This window comes from Rhinolophus ferrumequinum, chromosome 6 (assembly GCF_004115265.2).
Source record: "Rhinolophus ferrumequinum isolate MPI-CBG mRhiFer1 chromosome 6, mRhiFer1_v1.p, whole genome shotgun sequence".
In the NCBI taxonomy this organism is placed as follows: Eukaryota; Metazoa; Chordata; class Mammalia; order Chiroptera; family Rhinolophidae; genus Rhinolophus; species Rhinolophus ferrumequinum.
Window position 1 is genome coordinate 13,083,756 of NC_046289.1, and position 17,739 is coordinate 13,101,494.

Here is a 17,739-nt window from a genome sequence, read left to right on the forward strand (position 1 = left end):
CACACACACACAGCATTTAACATGCTATGCATCCCTCTAGTTCAAAGACTTGATCTGCTGCTCACTAATATTTTAGGAAGAAAGATCAGCCAAACAATGAGGTTGATCAGGTTCTGATCACTTATACTTTAGGCTTATGTCATTTGCTTGGTTTCTTAAACAGTTGTCCTGTATTGTAGAGCATTGTCAGTCATAATAGATAAAGTTTTGCATTTCACAAGTAATTTTGAATTGTTTAATTCTGTTATTTTTTTACCTGTTTAATCTGTGTGTATTTATGTGGATATATATACTTTGGGAAGACTTCAGATAGGGCATTAATTCAAGTAACTGGTATTTAATCTTAGGAATTGAAATTTAATTAGAAGACTCATTAATAAAATTCCTTCAGATATTAGTAGGCATGGAGACATTTTTCATTTCTAGACAAACAAGTGCCTGATACACATGGAGCCACATTCCTTTTCAAGGTACTTTGAATCTTCTTAAGTGTCATCTTTGGCTTGAAAAGTTAGTTTTTCATAAGCTTTTTGCTGAACTATCAATTTTTTTTTTTTTTACCAACTAAAAATTCTAAACAAATACATCTTGCTGTAACATATTCAAATGATCTAATTCCATCCGCTAGAGGTAATCACTACTATGAACAGTTTGTTTTTTCCCCAGACGTTTTTCTATGCATAAGTAAACATACTTGATTACAGAGTAGTTTTTGTTTGTTTTTTAGTATAAAACTGCAATCACATTACATATAGTTTGTAACTTGTTTTTTCACTTTATTAACAGGCATTTTTCCAAGTCAGGAAACATGACTACCTAATGTTTTTAAAAAGATATTTTTAAATATACTCTTTGTAGCAGTAAGGCACATTTGACTTGTGAATCATAAGCACACCATCCATTTGCTGCAAACTGAATTTAGTTGTGCATGTTTTGTTATGCAAATTAAACATAATTGACATGTGAATATTTATCATTTGTATAGCTGATTTTGGTGACTTCGATCAGTATGAATCCCAGGACTTTCTTCAGAAATTTGCCTTGTTTCCTGTGGTAAGATTTCTTTTGACCTTGGACCTTTTTATAACCATTTATTTCCATACCTTTCATAATCCCTGAAGTAAAGTCAATATGGTAGATTTATAGAGGAGTAGTGTTAAAAAATAAATTCCCTCTTATAAACAACTCAAGTGTAGTAAGTGCATTTCCTGTCATACCCATCTTGGTCCTTGTAAACGCACAGAAACTGAAAGACCTGTAGTCACTGGGCTGCAGCCAGAGAAATGTGTTCTGTGTTTGGATGTGAGTCTAAAGAGAGGGATTCATTTCTAGCTCCTGAGGAACCACACAACAGTTTTGCTTTTAACTGAAGGCTCGAAACCTCACGCAGTTAGGCTAAAATGAATTTGGCTTCTCATCAGCAGTTCTAAAAGTAGATAGTTTTAAAAACACACTGCTTTCTACTTTTTAAAGTCACTACGGATGGAATTGACAGGAAAAATGTGCACTGGAACAACCAAGGGCGATGGTCTATATAACAAGTCAGGGAACTGTGCTGGGCTCCGGACTGGCTGGTGGGTGTGACCCAGCTGAAGTAACTTGGGTGAAACTTTCTCAGGGAGAATTGGAAAGGCAGGGCAGGTGTTTTGAGCAGGAGCCACCTAATTTCTTAGAAAGATCATACTTAAGCAAAGCTCCCTCATATTAACAGTAGTCCTAGTTTTGCCTGATAGTGACACGCGTCAGTAAGACTCAGTAGCAACAAGTCTTCCTAAGACGTTTGGGTGACTTGTTTACGTACTTACTGCAGTATGTTTTCTTCAGGGGTGGTTACAAGATGAAAAAGTGTTGGAGGAAGCAACCCAAAAAGTGGCCTTACTGCATCAGAAATACAGGTAATGCTAAGAAATAAGAAATGGAAATGGTGTAGAACTAATGCCTGTTGGAATTTGAAGTATGCATGACACACATACAAGAATATTTGGAATTTTACTGCTGCTGCAACTCCTACTACTGTGAATAGCCAATATTTACATAGCACTCACTATGTGCCAGGTGCTGGTCTAAGCATTTACCCATATTAGGTCCTTTATTACCCATGTTTCATCAGCGAGGAAACTGACAATGTTGAAAGCAGCCAGTCATTGGAGGGTGCCAGTTCTTCACCCAGTATATTAAAGCGTTTGATGCTACCTGGTCCTGTGTAGGTTAATTAAAGATTAGCGAGACTTGTTTTCTTTTATGATACAGCAAGTCCAGGGCTTCCCCTCCCATACACCTTTGGGAGCTGTGTCTCTGTCCTCTGGGGAAGTTATGGTAAGAGCTGTGCTGCTTATTGCACTGACTTACCCTAATGACTTGCTTTGATTGTGAATCTTTACGTGTTGTCTGTAAGAAAAATTCTCTCCTAGAGAATGCTAGGTCTCATGCTAAACCGAATACCACACCATTCCAAGTACTTTATATAGCTTTCATTTCTTATAACCACTCTTTAAGGTCAGTGTTATTATCTCCTTACAGATTGGGGAAGCCAAGCTCAAAAAGACTAGATAACCTGCCCTAAGTGACATGTGGTAGAGGTGGGATTTTGAACCCAGGTCTGTCTAGTTATAACCTGTTGTTCATCCTCTCCCATTAAAAATAACCTTTTGCCTTTAGTCTCTCCCCACTGAAATCTGTAAATGGCTCACACAGGATTAATGTTCCTAAAATATCACTTCCCTCTCCTCAAATGCTCGTGATTCTCGTCGTGCTCTTCACTAGCCTGAGTTCCTTTCCCCTGGTATTAAAGCCCTCCTATGAATCAGTTAAATCCTGCCCATCCAGCTTAACCTTCTGCTGTCCCAAATGAACCATTCTTTTTCCCCAGCACAATTCGTCCCTCAGGCATACGTCACCTTGCCTTCTGTCACTTTAATTTATTCATTTGTGCATCTCCTTAAAAGATAGTCTATTGCTGTTATTCTCTGTGAGGCAGAGTGCTGCATGCTGTGGCCCAGAGATAAATAGAACAATCCCCTGCCATCAGAGAATGTGTTTCCTGCCTTGCAGTCTAACGTGTAGGCAGGACAACCTGTTGTAGTAGTAACTATAATACTAATAATAGAATGTAGGAGCAGTGGGAAACTGTGCTGACTGTGGCGGGTCTGCACAAACCAGGGGCATCTGACTTAGACTCAGGGGAATCACACAAGGTGACAAGAGGAAGCGATCCCTAGGCCCAGTCTTGAAGGATATTAGGGGTTGACTAGGTGCACAGGTGAGTGACAGGTATACCAGGAGCAGGGACCAGTGTGTGTAAAGGCCCAGAGGCATGAGGGAACATGATGTACTCAGAGAAATGCAGAGGTTGGGGTGGCTGCCATGTGGGTGCCTGGTGGGTGTGGGGGAGCAGCAGAAGAGAGGCTGGAGAGGCAAGTTTCCATTCAGTTTGAGCACCTTCTTTACACACACCCCCTTCCTGCCCATCCTTGTAATTCTGTGCTGGAGCTGAAAAGGATTTCCATCCTCCTAACTCTTATTTCCTGCACTTTTATCATTTGGCGTTTAGCACACGATGCTCAGTATTGCCTGATGTTTTGGATAATAAGCAGTTACTCAGAGGTTTAGAAAGAATCCTAGCTTTACCTGCAGATGCTTTAGCGGGCTCCCTTCCTCCCTGCCTTCCCCTTGCCTGCCTGAAGTACCACGGACAGGATCTTACATAACTAACCCTCAGTGTTCATCACAGACCTTTGCACGTAGTCAGTGTTCTGTAACTACCGATGGATCGATATGATGAATTTCAGGTGCTTAGAAACTTGAAATGCCAAATTCACATGTAGTACTTTAGAAAAGCTTTTCTAAATGTGTGTTTTTTCATTTTTAGTTTTGCGAACAATCTCACTAACGTCTTTTGGGTTGCAGAGGGCTCACAGCTCCTGATGCTGAAATGCTGTACATGCAGGAGGTAGAGAGACTGGATGGCTATGGAGAAGAGAGCTACCCTGCAAAGGTCAGCATGACACGAAGCCTGGGGCTCTCCAAAATTCATCTCAGCAATTCCGAGATGACAGTGGGAAACCCAGGGATGCCCTGCTGCACAAAGGCTGGAGACACGCAGAAGTCTAGAAATTTGAAAGCTGAGGTCCTTGTAGCCAAAATTTTGTAGTAAACACATTCCTGTTTTGCAGTTTGTTCTTTAAATGCTCTTGAAAGAGTTCCTAGAGGGGCCCATCTCTTCCTATATTCATACGCATTTACAGATGATAACATTTCTAATTTTTAGACTTGTTTTTTTCCTTCAGAATAGTTATCATGTAGGCCTTTTGAACATTTTCTATCTGAGAAACAAGTTTAGGGAACAAAGTATAGTTGAAGTTCTCATGCCTCTGCTGCCTGACTGTTTCTTTTTCTGCTGCTTCCTTTTAGGATAGTCAAGGCAGTGACATATCCATTGGAGCGTGTCTTGAAGGTATCTTTGTGAAACACAAGAATGGAAGGCCTCCTGTGCTATTTAGGTATTTTTCTTATATCTTTCCGTGCACTTTCTGTGGCACCTGTTGGTGATGTTTTTTTTCGTCTCTATACTAGTTGTTTTGTTCATAAGTCTCTCCCAGAGTCTCATTAGGACATGGAAATATGCCCCTTCTAGAATGAAATATGCCTGACTTTAGCGGTTCTTTTTATAAGCCACATTTTTCAAAATCAGATGTGCAGAAAATAGTACTTACAATGATGGTCGACTTAAGAAATGCTTGAAAATATGTGCCTGTTTTCTTGCCATATGGAGGCCATTCTTTGTTTTGATGTGAATTTTTCTCTTGAGCTTTGGTTTCTAGGGCTAACGCTTTCTCTGACTCTAGTTAATGTACCAAAATTTCTAAAATACTGACATCTAACTAAATTTCACTTGTTGATTTTTTCCCCCCCGATTATAAAAATTCATCTGTGGAAATCTTAGAATATTTATAGTAAGACAGACAGAAAGGATATATAGCAGTGCTAACAGTGGCTGGCTCTGCACAGTGATAATGCAGGTGACTTAAATTTGATTTTCAATATTCTGTGTTCCAGTTTATGTCTTAAAGTAGTGAATTGGACCATGTTGTTCGATCCCTCTTCATTCCTTAAAATTCGTAATCTAGAAAATCTAAAGTGTCATTTCATAGAAATATTTGCAGTTTTACTGAGATTCTACCTATTTTGATTATATCATCTCGATGATAAATTAAAAGTTTATATTGTTTTTATAAAGTAGTAAAACGTTATGTCAATTTTGTTTTTTGGCTCCTGTGTGTTTCTCATTTATTGTTGCTCATCATGAGCCAGGTTCAGTGCTGAATTCTTTGTGTGTTTTCCCGTGCAATCTTTGCAACAACCCTGAACAGATGGTATTTCCACATTTTGCACATGGTATTTCCACAGCATAACTGAGGTTTAGAAAGGTGAAGTGATTTGTCCAAGGTCATGGAGTTATTAGCTGGTGCAACCAAGAGCTCAGATTCTCCACTGCAAGCCTGGACTCTTAACCGCTATGTTAAAAGAAAATTCCCCTCACCGCTCTTGTGAAAGAAAAATTTCCCCTGCTATTTAAGCTTTCTAAACCATCCATCCCTACTATTTCTTCCTGAACACTAGTTTTTTCTTTTTCAATTTGTTTCTCTAAGCTGACAGCTCTTTCATTTCCTTTGCTCTACTACCTCTGGGGCCTTGAATTCTCCATGGTGGTTATGACTGTGGAGAGTGTACTCGGCTCAGGCAGCAGAACCTCACTCCTGGACTGAACCACACTGGGCCCTGTGGCTGCCCCTTGGCAACTGCGCTCACATTGCCTGAGCTGCTGTTTACATCTTCCCAACACGCTGAGTTGCGTGGGAGGGAACAGAAAATGGACCTGGACTGCCCTGGAAATGCAGGATTCTGGCGGTGCCCAAAGGGCCACATGAAAGCTGGGGTCATCAACCAATTTCCTTCCTCTCACCGGATAGGAATTTCTAAAGTTGTATTTAATATGATGCTAATAATCTTCAGATTTGACAATTCAACACTGAACCACTACAAATTAATTTTATTTATCTATTTCAGTAAATTTTAAATAATACAATGGAAAAGGACAAAGAGGGGTAAAATTTGTCTTGCAGACCCATTTTTCCCTTTCATAAAATTCTACAGTTATGTCATAAAATCAAATATTAATATATAAAATCTATAATATATAATATATGTTTATATTAATATATAATATAGGTTTTATATAATATATAAAATTAATATGTAACTGGTATATAATATATAAATAATATATAATATATAAAATTAATATCTAACTGTGTTAAAATACAGTTAGAAAGTACAAGATAGCATTTTGAATGCTGGTGAACACACCCAGAATAGCTCACTCTTTGGGTTCCTAGCATCTGAATTTTTATCTTCATCCTGAAGCTTTTCAGAGCACTGCTCCTCCACTTTTGTGCCTTGGTTTACCTGATTTACTTCTAAAACTTAACAATACTTGTTGTCTTCTGTGTTCTCTCTCTCAGCCCCACCCTCCAGCTGTCCCCCTTTGAGGGAAGCACTGTGCCTTACTGATCCTAGTATCCCTAGTACCTAACACAGTTCCTGGCTTTATTGAAATGGGTGTCCTCTAAGATGTTTGTTGAATGAAGAAAAGAGGCACTAGCAACCAACTAAGAGATCTTGGATCTAACTAATCGGGCAAATAAGGACAAATAAATTTTACATCTTGAAATACTCTTTGCCCTCATTTATGCATTTGCCCTCATACATGCATTTACTGTTTGCAACTAGGTTTTACATCACTTCAGTTAGAAAATGCATGTTAGCTGATTAAAATAGCTGTTTTCTTTCTAAAATAATTAACAAAACTTATGCATCAAGCTCAAGAAGGAAAAATATATTTTATCTCCTAGTATAAACATGAACACTCACATTGGTATTTCGTGTTTGTTGTTCTTTAGGTGGCATGATATTGCTAACATGTCCCACAATAAGTCCTTTTTCGCATTAGAGCTGGCAAATAAAGAGGAGACCATCCAGTTTCAAACTGTAAGTAAACATTAAGCGTCTGCATGGAATGTTTTTCCTGAAAGTTAACAAGTTAGCATTCCTATGTGCGTGTTTGGGGGGCTGGCGTTTAAATGATTATATTTCACAGTTGTATAAAATATTGTAAAATTTTTAATATCTTGCTTAGCACTTAGCAAAAAGTAGTAGTTCAATTGTTGAATGAATGAGTCCTTGGATAAATACTCCCTTATCTTTAAATTAAAGTTAAGGGACTAAGTAGGGGAGAAAGTCAGCACTAATATCTTAATTTGCATTGGTTAGTGAATGGCTCTGTAAAAATACTGTTTCATGGTTATTTGCTTTTTCTCTCTCTTGACAAAGGTAATGTTGAGTCACTGAGTCATAAGTTTTGTTTAAAGATGTCTTTGAGTATCTATTTGTCAGACTGAAAGTTGACATTTCCATAATGTTTAAATGTCTTAGTCATTTTGAAACTGTTTAATATAAGAATCACACAGTTAGCATAGATTTTTTTGTCTTATTTAAAATCCTAATTCTAACGTTTCTATGATAGGCACAGTATTAGAAAATAAAAAAAGCACAGTGTGACAAAAGTGACTTCATATGCTATGTCACCCAGTTATGTCTAAACTCTAGCGAGGTGTAAATGTGCTTTCATTTACTTTATGTATATTTTCTTTGCTAGGAAGACATGGAAACAGCAAAATATGTATGGAGACTCTGTGTTGCGCGGCACAAATTTTACAGACTAAATCAGTGTAGCCTGTAAGTATATCCTGTTCGTGGAAATTACAGAAAATAAGGAATTTAGAAAGTTTCGTCTTGAGCTGTTTTGTATCATCTAGAAAGGCAAATTTTATGAAAAATATCATTTTTATAACATTTTTATAATAACTCTTTGCTTTTGCATGTTAAAATGTTATTTCTCAATTTTTTTTTCTTTTTTCTTTTAGCTTTGGACCAACTTGTAATAACCACAGATATGCCTCTAACATCCCTTTCAGCTATTTACTAGAATTATTCTAATTCTTGAACGTTAAAAAGGGACTATCCTTTATATTTTTATCACATTTTGAGTAATTAAAGATGATTGCTTTTCAAGCCATTTGAAGACTTTATGCCCCTTCTTCCTAATGTACGCGTTCCTTAGCCTCTGCTAGGTCATTCCCATCAGCACACAAATGTGCTGTAATGTTTCACATCTTAAAACACTTCTTTATTCCACATGCTCTCTAGCCACGGCGCTATGTCTCTGCTCTCCTTTATTGCAGTTTTCTTTAGAAGAGTTGTATGTACTTGCTTCCTTTCCTTCCTGTTTCTCCTAAGCTGCCACACCAGTGCCACTGCTTGTCACAATGACAGTGACCTTCATCCAGTGGTCATTTCAGGAGTCCTTTAGCTGGACTGCTCAGCAGCACTTAACCTCTGACCACCCCTTCCTTCCTGCACTCTGCTCTTCCACCCTCCTGCTTCTCCTTTTTCTAGGTGGTTTCTTCTGAGTCACCTTTGCTGGTTTAATCATCGGACCTTTTCTCTATCTACACTTGTTATCTAGGGGATTCGCCTTGTCTCAGGCCTAAAGATAGCATATGTATGCTGAAAGTACATCTGATTTCATTTCTAGCCCCGTCTTCTCCCTGAGCACTTGACTCACGCATCCTGCTGCCTACTTGCCATCTCCACGTGGGTACCCTAAACGGCATCCCAAATTGGATATGTCTCAAACAAAATGCGTGATGTGCTTCTCCTCTTCCTGCCCCCAAACCTGCTTTCTTCTCTCAAACAGCAGCCCACCATTTTCACCCCCATGTCCAGGCCCCAAACCTACTTATTTCCTACTTGATTCCTGTTTCTCTTTCATCCCACATCCAATTCATCACCAAGCTCGCCTGCTCTACCTTCAAAATATATCTGAAATTTGACCATTTGTATCACCTCCTCTGCTCACAACTTATTGCCAGCCACCATAGTCTCTCATCTGGAATATTATGGTAGCTTTCTGACTCTCCCTGTTTCTGCGCCTGCCCTCTGCCTGTAGCTTACTTTCCATGTCAGCCAGCATGATCTTAGTTTAACATGAGTCAGATCCTGTCACTCTCCTTAAAACCCTGCATTGGCATTTATTCCATCATCCTTAAAAGTACAAGGCTGTACGTCATCTGGTGCTTGCCTGGTTCCAAACCTGTTTCCTTACCCTCCTCCTCGGTCACCCTGTTCCAGCCACCTAGTGTCCTTTCTGGTCTGTATACATGTTCCACCTTTGGGGACGCTATACCTGCCCCTTCCTCTGCCTGAAATACTCTTCTCCCATGTCCTCACCTGCCTCGCTCCCTCATCACCTGTGTCTGATCAGAGGAACCCCTCTTCAGAGAGACTGTCCCTACGACCTGTGTGTGTACCCCCCCACTACCTGTTTCTCTTTTTCCCCTTACTCTTTTATTCTTCACTGCACTAAGCACCACTTGAATTTGTATATTTGTTTACTTGTTTATTGTCTGCCTCCCCTCCCAGTAGGTGAGCTCCTCAGCCATGTAGAGGACAGACTCTCTCCCTGTCTTGTTAAACCCTATATTCCCAGTGCTGAGCAAGGGCCTGGCCCGCATTAGGCCTTGATGGATTTGTTGAACGAATCTAGAGAGACAACTGTTAGGAGCTCTGATTTAGGATGTCTATGGTGCTGTAGGAGCCCTTGGGAGAAGGGGACCTAACCCAGAACCCCCAAACTAGGAAAGGCTTCCCAGCGGAGTGACATCTAAACTGAGACTGGTTTCGCACCATCTCCATAGCCTTTTTTTAAGTTATCCTCTCTCCTCTGGCCCATTGTAGTTGCCCCATCTCCCCTGGCTCCAGCCAGTCTTCTGTGTGGATGAGTAGAAGAGGTAGCACTGCTCTCACAGTTACAGCTCAGAACAAGATCTGAGCCTGTCTCTCTCCTCCACGCTTCCTCAGCTGTGGGGTTGCGTGCAGACTCCTGTGATTCTCCTCTGGCTTCGTCTGCCCAGCTGACCCTTGACCCTGACTCCCAGAACCCATCAGTCCTTACGATGCCAATGCCTCTTGCAGCCTCACGCCTTTGCTAGAATGCCCTTCCTCTCTTCTCTGGCAGGCTCAGTCATTCTTCAGGGTCCAGTTTAAAGGCAGCCGTCCTGGAGTCCCCCGCACACTGACTTGGCTTAGTCCAGTACCTCTCTCAAAGTCCTGTATTCCCTACCACTGTCATAGCAGTGGTTCTCATTCAGTCAATGCCTTCTGTGTGTCAAGTGTTATGCTGGGAGCTTTCGTCTCCGTGAATCTTTATAGTAACCCTGTTTGCTGCAATTATTATTGCCCTTTTACAGATGAAGTGCAGTGTTGTGGCCCGGCCATCCAGCTAGTAACTGGGAGCAGTGAGAATAGAGGCTGTGCTGTTAGCCGCTGTGCTAGACTCTTAGAGGACTTGTGTCTGCAGTTTTGACGTGGATGTGATCTGTCTGTCTTGTCTGGTGGAGCTCCATGAGGTCAGGCTCTCCTTCCATTCAGCTTTGTGCTCCAGTGTCCGGCTTAGCAAATGATGGAAGCCTGAGTGAAACAGTGATAGAATTGTTCCTTTTGATAGTCTTTTATTACTGACTGTAAATGTAAAAAAAAATATTAAAAGGACGTTTTTGTCTCTTAGGGGCAGGAAGGAAGAGGAGAGGATGTGGAAGTGCTTTCTGTTTTACAGGGACCCAGGGTGTGAAGAAAACCTCCAGTCAGGAGCAACTGTGCAAAGAAAAAGAGACAGGCCCATTTTTGGGACCTGGGAAAGAAAAGGAAATGAAGTCCGTTGGGACAACTGTCTAACGATTAGCACTTGGGTGTTCCTCTCTCCTTCCCATATTTCCACCAGCCATGTTTTTATCTGAGTCCTGCTGCTGGTCTGGTGGTGGTGTTTTGGAACTCCCTAACTAACCGGGAGGAGCCACCCTGCTTTCTTGTGGGTGTGGGAGCGCCTCTGTGTGGGGCCTTTCTTGGAGTTCTGGGTGTACTTGTGTATGAAAGTGTTCCCCCTGGTGGCTAGATTCAGTGGTGCTAGCAGTCAGGATAGTTGCATTTGGGGCTCCTCTGGGCTGGCCTGGTTCCCCAACCATGTGTGACATTATTTTTATGCAGAAGTGTATTGGCATTCAAGCAGTAGATATGCAATCTGTTGGACGACTGCCTTTTCATAAGTAGAAAGCCTTTCATAAGTTTTAAGAGTATTCATAATATTGAGCCATTATTGTTTCAGTACATTCTTTCTCTGGAAAATGATGGAGAATCAATCATTTTGAATACACCATAACATACAATCCCTTTCCAGTAGGTATCCATATTGGTTGATGGTGGTAATACCTTTTGTAAAAGTTTTTTTCTTTTTTTTAAGCAAGCCCCCCTGATAATGATTTTAAAGTTCAGGGGAAAGAAATTATTGTCTGTTTGTGGTAAATGATTCAGTCTTAGAAATCTAATTTTTGTAATGTAGCTGTTTATTGCCAAATATAAATAAAACCACATTAACGTGGTCTTCAGTTGCATATATTATAGCTGTATAAGGAAAACGAGTGTTTTTAAAATGAAATAATTAGGTTTAAAGGGCTATTTTCCACATTTTGTTTTTCTCTCCTTATATCCAGTAGATGATGGGAGTCCGTGTCCATGAACTCTTTGTACGTAATTGTTTGTAATGGTCGACATCCACTTTATACTGTGGGAAATGAACATATTTCATGCTGAGCACTTGCTCCCCGGGTGAAGTAAATGAATTCTTGGCTTTTAATATTTTGATGGGCAATAAAACAGAAAATAACTTTAATTTTTATGGTCACTTCTTTTAAGGCTCCCAGCGTAGACTGTTCAGTCACATTTAGTATCGTAATGATTCTGAAGTATTGGTAGACTTGTTTTCATGGTCCAAATGGGTCAACTCAGTGTGGTGGGCATTTAATGAAGCTGCACGTCTGGTTCAGGCTGTGGCCACTGGTGGCTCAGGAGATGGAGTCTGTTTGCATAGAAAGGAAAACTTCTTGAGTGTCCCCTTGGCCACCCTTCAGGCCTGATATATGATATAATGGTGTTTGAGGTGGCCTTATGGGATTCACCTAACATTGACCCACATCTCTGTGTTTTAGAATTTATAGAACGGCGTGATCCATCATGTCGGGCCTCCCCCCTCCACTTTTAAACAGGGTACTTTAGGTAACAGAATCATCTTATGTCATTGAAGCCTTAAAAATGTTAGATAGCAACGATCTCTTTGCTTTTTAATGTGTAAAATGGGATAATAGGACCTTAATATTCCTTTAGGGTTGGATTAGTAATTAAACGAGATAATGTCAGTCTCAGGTCAGTGACTTCTTTCAATCCCCTCTTCCCCACCCCAGACCCCAGAACCGGTCATGCCATAATCAGCCTCTCAGATTTATAGGAGGGAAAGCTTGGGAGAGAAAAGGCATCCTGAGAAGGTTCTCTGTGGCGGGGAGGGGAAGATGGTACCCCGCTCCATGCAAGGCCAAGTGACAGAGGTTTCAATGGTCTCTCTCTAGAGGGGAAGTTGGCTTTCAGTCACCAGCAGGCTGGTTGCTGAGCACAGCAACAGGGTCGGTGTGTCCCCTGCAGTGTAGGTCTATCAGTGAGCACAGCAGCGGGTGTCCACCTCTGTTCTGGAGACGTTTGTGATCAGGAGACTGCTGGGGAAGGGGATAGGGTCACCCTACTTCTAGGCCTACCGCCGGCTTTGAGGAGGTCTGGAAGGAGGTAGAGGAACCTCTGTCCCTTAGAGGGAAGTCATAGACTCATCTCTTTAGGTATTGTCACCCTCCAACACATTTTTTGTGCATTAAAATCTCATTCCTCTGCACTAGCCAGAAGTATATAAGAAAGGAAGCTCACAAAGCAAAATTCAGACAACTCCTAGAAACATGAGCTCACTGGAAATGCTTAGTAATAAGCATCAACTTCAGTCCTCCCTCCCTATGTCATTTGTTCAGCAAACATTTGAGGGCTTCCTGGAGATGCCATGGTGTGTCTGTCTTCTTGCCTCCGTGGAGCTTACAAATCAGTTGGGGCTGGGGAAAGGGATCAGACAAATAGTCAATTGTTAGGCGCCTGTGCTCAGGAAGCTGACAGACCTGCCTGGTGCAAATGCCGGTTCTGCTGCTTATTTCCCATGTGACCAACAGTAATTTACTTAATCTAGGTATCAGTTTTCTCATCTGTAAAATCAGGTAATAACCAGCCTCCTTCACGGGGCTGGTGTTCCGATTCCCCGAGCTAATTGTGTTCAGTCTTTAGCTCTATCATTTATTTAACTTGGGCTTGCAGCCTCTTCTTATTTTGTCTTCTCCAGCACACACATTCCAGTGATTTTTGCCCCCCTAAGAATTCTTCACCTGTCTCATTTTAGCAGCGCCCATCCACGTAGTAACTGCCCCAAAAGTCTGGAAAACACAACCAACCGTCACATCATTTTCTCTCTTGTCTAAGTTGGGGATAGCTGATCTCACAGTAAATTGCATTTACAAGAACATTGGCAAGAAGAAAGAGGAGGTTAGAATGTTAGAACTGATTGATGGTGAGCCTGACTCCGTCAGACAGTTGGCAAGAGGAAGATGTACTCGTTTTCTTGTCGCCTCCATACTGGGTGCTGCTGGCAAGGGTGCCAGCATAGATAGCGTGTGTGGGAGTTGCTGCCTGTCCTGAGCTCTGCATCCTTGGGTTTTGTGTTTACCACATGTATATTTATTTTCGCTGCAGTCTGGGCAACTCTGGATGTGCTGGAGGATTCTCTCAGCAATCCTTTCTCCCCATTTCTGAATTCTGAATGCAAAGTACTTTAAAAGTTCAGTCCATTTAGTGAGTCTCTGGACTAAATATAAACTTCACAGGACCAGTTTGCCTAAACCTAGCCCTGACAATGGAGAATGAACAAAGGCAAAGTAAATTTCAAGGCTACCAAGGGCAGTGTCTTCAAATTCTGGGCACTGATTTTAGGAATATATTAACGTATGGTTAAGGAGTGTTTAAATAAAAGCCCAGACACACCCTCCTGAATTGTTTCACTAAGGAGGTGTCCTCCTTTACTAATACATGTACTATTTTACCAATCAATACAGGTATTTTTGCAGTCTTAATGGGTTTAACATCCATTTTATTGAATGACCTAATACTGCAGAATGGAACATCCTTTGGGAAAGACACAGCTATTCATCAGCAACTTTAATACATTCCAATGAGATTGAAAAGATTTTTAAAGCATTTAATTTAAAAAAGCCAATTAGTAAAAGCAATTGTAGTCACCTGACGTTAAGTGCTTAATAAGCACTAATTTTCTTTTATCTCAAAAATCTTGTAAAAATAAGCTAATATTCAGGTTTTGAATATATTAGTTGTTAGAATGCTAAGAAATAATGTTAATTTATGAGACATGAGGCTTGATATTATGGAAAATTTGCTGATTAAATGGAGTGAGGGTTCATTTTGTGATTATGGATTTTCTAGTAATTAGTCCTTAGGACACTATAACCAACGGTCACAGAATATTTTTGTAATCGGTAATTACATGTCACATGAGCTCCTGAGACCAGGAACAGGTGGTAAAGGGTTGTTTAAAAGTGCTTTGACAAAATTATGTGAGTCATCAACGAAGCCAAGAATCCTGTGTTTAGGTTCCTGGATCTTACTTGTGATAAAACTCACCACACACAAAGACAGAAAAATGCCTGCCTCTGTTTAAAAATGATAGAATTACAAACGGACTTTTCTGTTTATTCCTTTGTGACCTAATTTTATTTAAAGATGGAACTTGCGATAAATGTCAGTCGGCACTCCTTAATATTCTCACTGCTTTTTAAAAGTACATGTGAAATTAATCAGAGAAAAGTTTCTTCAAAGTAAAGTGAATGGGTTTACCACACGCCCACTGAACCAAATTTTTGACTTTTTTGTTTTTCCCTGACTTAGCTCCTTAGAGGAAATACAGATTCTTAAGTAACCAAAGTTATAAATTTATCTCTTCATTATTTTTGTAGTCTGTGGTTCACAGACTTTTAGTTAAAGGCCGTCCCCGTTGCTGCAGGATGCCACCCCTCAGGACTTTTCATGGAGGGGGTCAGTGCTGACCCAGGCCACAGGAGAGACGCATTGCTTGGAATCTCGCTTCTCCTGGGATGTGTTTGATCTAGCCTTGCCTCTGTCCCCCTCTGCTTATGGTCACTCCAGAGGTTTTACCTGGATGGACCAGGGAAAGTTACCCCTGCCGAGCCCGCTGATGTTCCATGAGGAGGCTCAAACCCATGAACCTGGTCAGAGGGAAGTGGGCAGCCGGGAAGGGCCGAGGCCCCAGTTAAGGACAGAGCATCTCCTCCCTTTTCTCAAATTTATGATTGGATTAGTTTGTCTTTTTCACACTAGAAGATTTATCATTTTAACTTCTGATTAATTTATTTTGGTAGAATTAGAAAGATATTGTGTGTGTGCGTGCATTCTCAAAGACATGCCTTGTTTTACAGGCAAACTCAGACCATCACAGTGAACCCAATTAGGAGGCGGTCTTCTTCAAGGATGTCTCTGGTAAGAAAGAAGGAAAACTATGAAAGCTGTGTTTATTTTAGTGATGTCATCTTCCTTAATAAGATAGGCTTTTGGTAGTGTTAAATTTTGTTTTGAACTACAAAAGAGTGTCGGTATTTGATTGTTTTTGACCAAAAAAATGGTGATTTTTTTCCATAGGTTAAGCCCAATATTTATATAACATATGCAATATTTATCATATTATTATATGACACATATTTAAATATTAGGTCCAATCTAATATTATAATTTTTGACTATTAGCCAAGAGTAATCAGAAGTTAGTAGATATTTAAAATACTAGACAATTTTGCCCAATAACATTAAATATACTACATATAAGCTGCTTATATTCAATTATTTATATAAGAATTCAGGAAATTTGAGTCTGTTCCTTCTTGCTTTTAACTTTTTGGATGCAGCTTGTTTTCTTGCGCTGTCTGCTATCTGATATCAGTGCCTAGGGCTTGGCATTGCCATTCTGGAAAACACTGACAATGATAGATATAGTAAGAGCTATAGGGGCTTCATGTTTACGTTTCATGTATAATATATTTGACTCCTTTAGAAGTTTTTTAATGGAGGGAAGGAAGCCAGCAATAAATTACATATATTACGTAGGCAATGTGTTTTAACCCTGTTTCCAACTTTCCAATTCTTAGCCTAAACCCCAACCCTATGTGATGCCTCCCCAACCCCAGCTGCATTATAACGGACATTATACAGAACCATACACTTCTTCCCAAGGTAAGGTATACTATTTCTCAAATGCCTTTCAAAATTATTTGAAAAATTATGATGATTTGGAAATCTCGACCCCCTCCCCCAACCAGGATAATTTTTGGCTGAAGTTATATCCAAAATTGTCATGATTCTAGCCACCCTGGATTCATAGACTAAGCCGCCATTATATTCAATTTCTTGGACATGTGTAGAAAATCTGCAGTACAGCAGTCCTCCTTTATCCATGGGGCATATGTTCCAAGACCCCCAGTGGATGCCTGAAACAGCGAGCAGTACCGAATCCTGTGCTTTTTCCTATATATACATACCTATGATAAAGTTTAATTTACAAGTTAGGTACAGCAAAGATTAATACAATAACCAATAATAGAACACTTATAACAATATACCGTAGTAAAAGTTATGTGAATGTGGTCTTTCTCTCTCTCAAAACATCTGGACTTTTTCATTTAATATTTTCGGACCATGACTGGTAAATGAAACTGCAGAAAGTGAAACTATGGGTAAGAGGATCTACTGTATTAATTTTTTTTAAAAGATTAAAGTTATTAAGGTAACATTGGTTAATAACACTATATAAATATCAGGTATACAACATTATAATTCAATATCTGTATACTCTGTTGCATGCCCACCATCCAAAGTCCTTTTTGTTACCATATATTTGACCCACTTTACCTACTTTGCCCTAACCCCCGCCCCTATAAAAATCATTATTCTGCTCTCAGTATCTATGCGTTGTTTTTGTTTTTAGTTCATTTGTTACTTTTTTGTTTTATATTCCACATGTGAGTGAAATCAGTGTTTGTCCTTTCCTGACTTATTTCACTTACATAATACCCTCAAGATCCATCCATGTTGCCACAAATAGCAATATTTCATCCTTTTATATTTCATCCTTTTTATGGTTGAGTAGTATTCCATTCTGTGTGTGTACATGTGTGCACGCATGCATGCACGCATCTTTTTTTTTTTTTTTAAGATTTTATTGGGGACGGGGAACAGGACTTTATTGGGGAACAGTATGTACTTCCAGGACTTTATTCCAAGTCAAGTTGTTGTCCTTTCAATCTTAGTTGTGGAGGGCGCAGCTCAGCTCCAGGTCCAGTTGTCGTTGCTAGTTGCAGGGGGCACAGCCCACCATCCCTTGCGGGAGTCGAGGAATCGAACTGGCAACCTTGTAGTTGAGAGGACGCGCTCCAACCAACTGAGCCATCCAGGAGTTCAGTGGCAGCTCAGCTCAAGGTGCCGTGTTCAATTTTAGTTGCAGGGGGCGCTGCCCACCATCCCTTGAGGGAGTCAAGGAATCGAACTGGCAACCTTGTGGTTGAGAGGACGCGCTCCAACCAACTGAGCCATCCAGGAGCTCAGTGGCAGCTCAGCTCAAGGTGCTGTGTTC

The 17,739-nt window shown here is 40.4% G+C and overlaps 1 protein-coding gene across 3 annotated transcripts in view; it reads left to right on the forward strand.

Annotated features, from left to right (window-relative positions):
* PTPN21 (protein tyrosine phosphatase non-receptor type 21) overlaps window positions 1-17,739 on the forward strand; it is a 68,011-nt gene that overhangs the window by 32,405 nt on the left and 17,867 nt on the right. For all 3 annotated transcript variants that reach the window (XM_033108761.1, XM_033108763.1, XM_033108764.1), the window contains exons 5-12: window positions 986-1,053; window positions 1,825-1,895; window positions 3,907-3,994; window positions 4,411-4,499; window positions 6,960-7,047; window positions 7,715-7,794; window positions 15,537-15,597; window positions 16,259-16,343. In XM_033108761.1, the coding sequence (XP_032964652.1) occupies window positions 986-1,053; window positions 1,825-1,895; window positions 3,907-3,994; window positions 4,411-4,499; window positions 6,960-7,047; window positions 7,715-7,794; window positions 15,537-15,597; window positions 16,259-16,343 (630 nt within the window). The remainder of the gene's footprint in view (window positions 1-985; window positions 1,054-1,824; window positions 1,896-3,906; window positions 3,995-4,410; window positions 4,500-6,959; window positions 7,048-7,714; window positions 7,795-15,536; window positions 15,598-16,258; window positions 16,344-17,739) is intronic.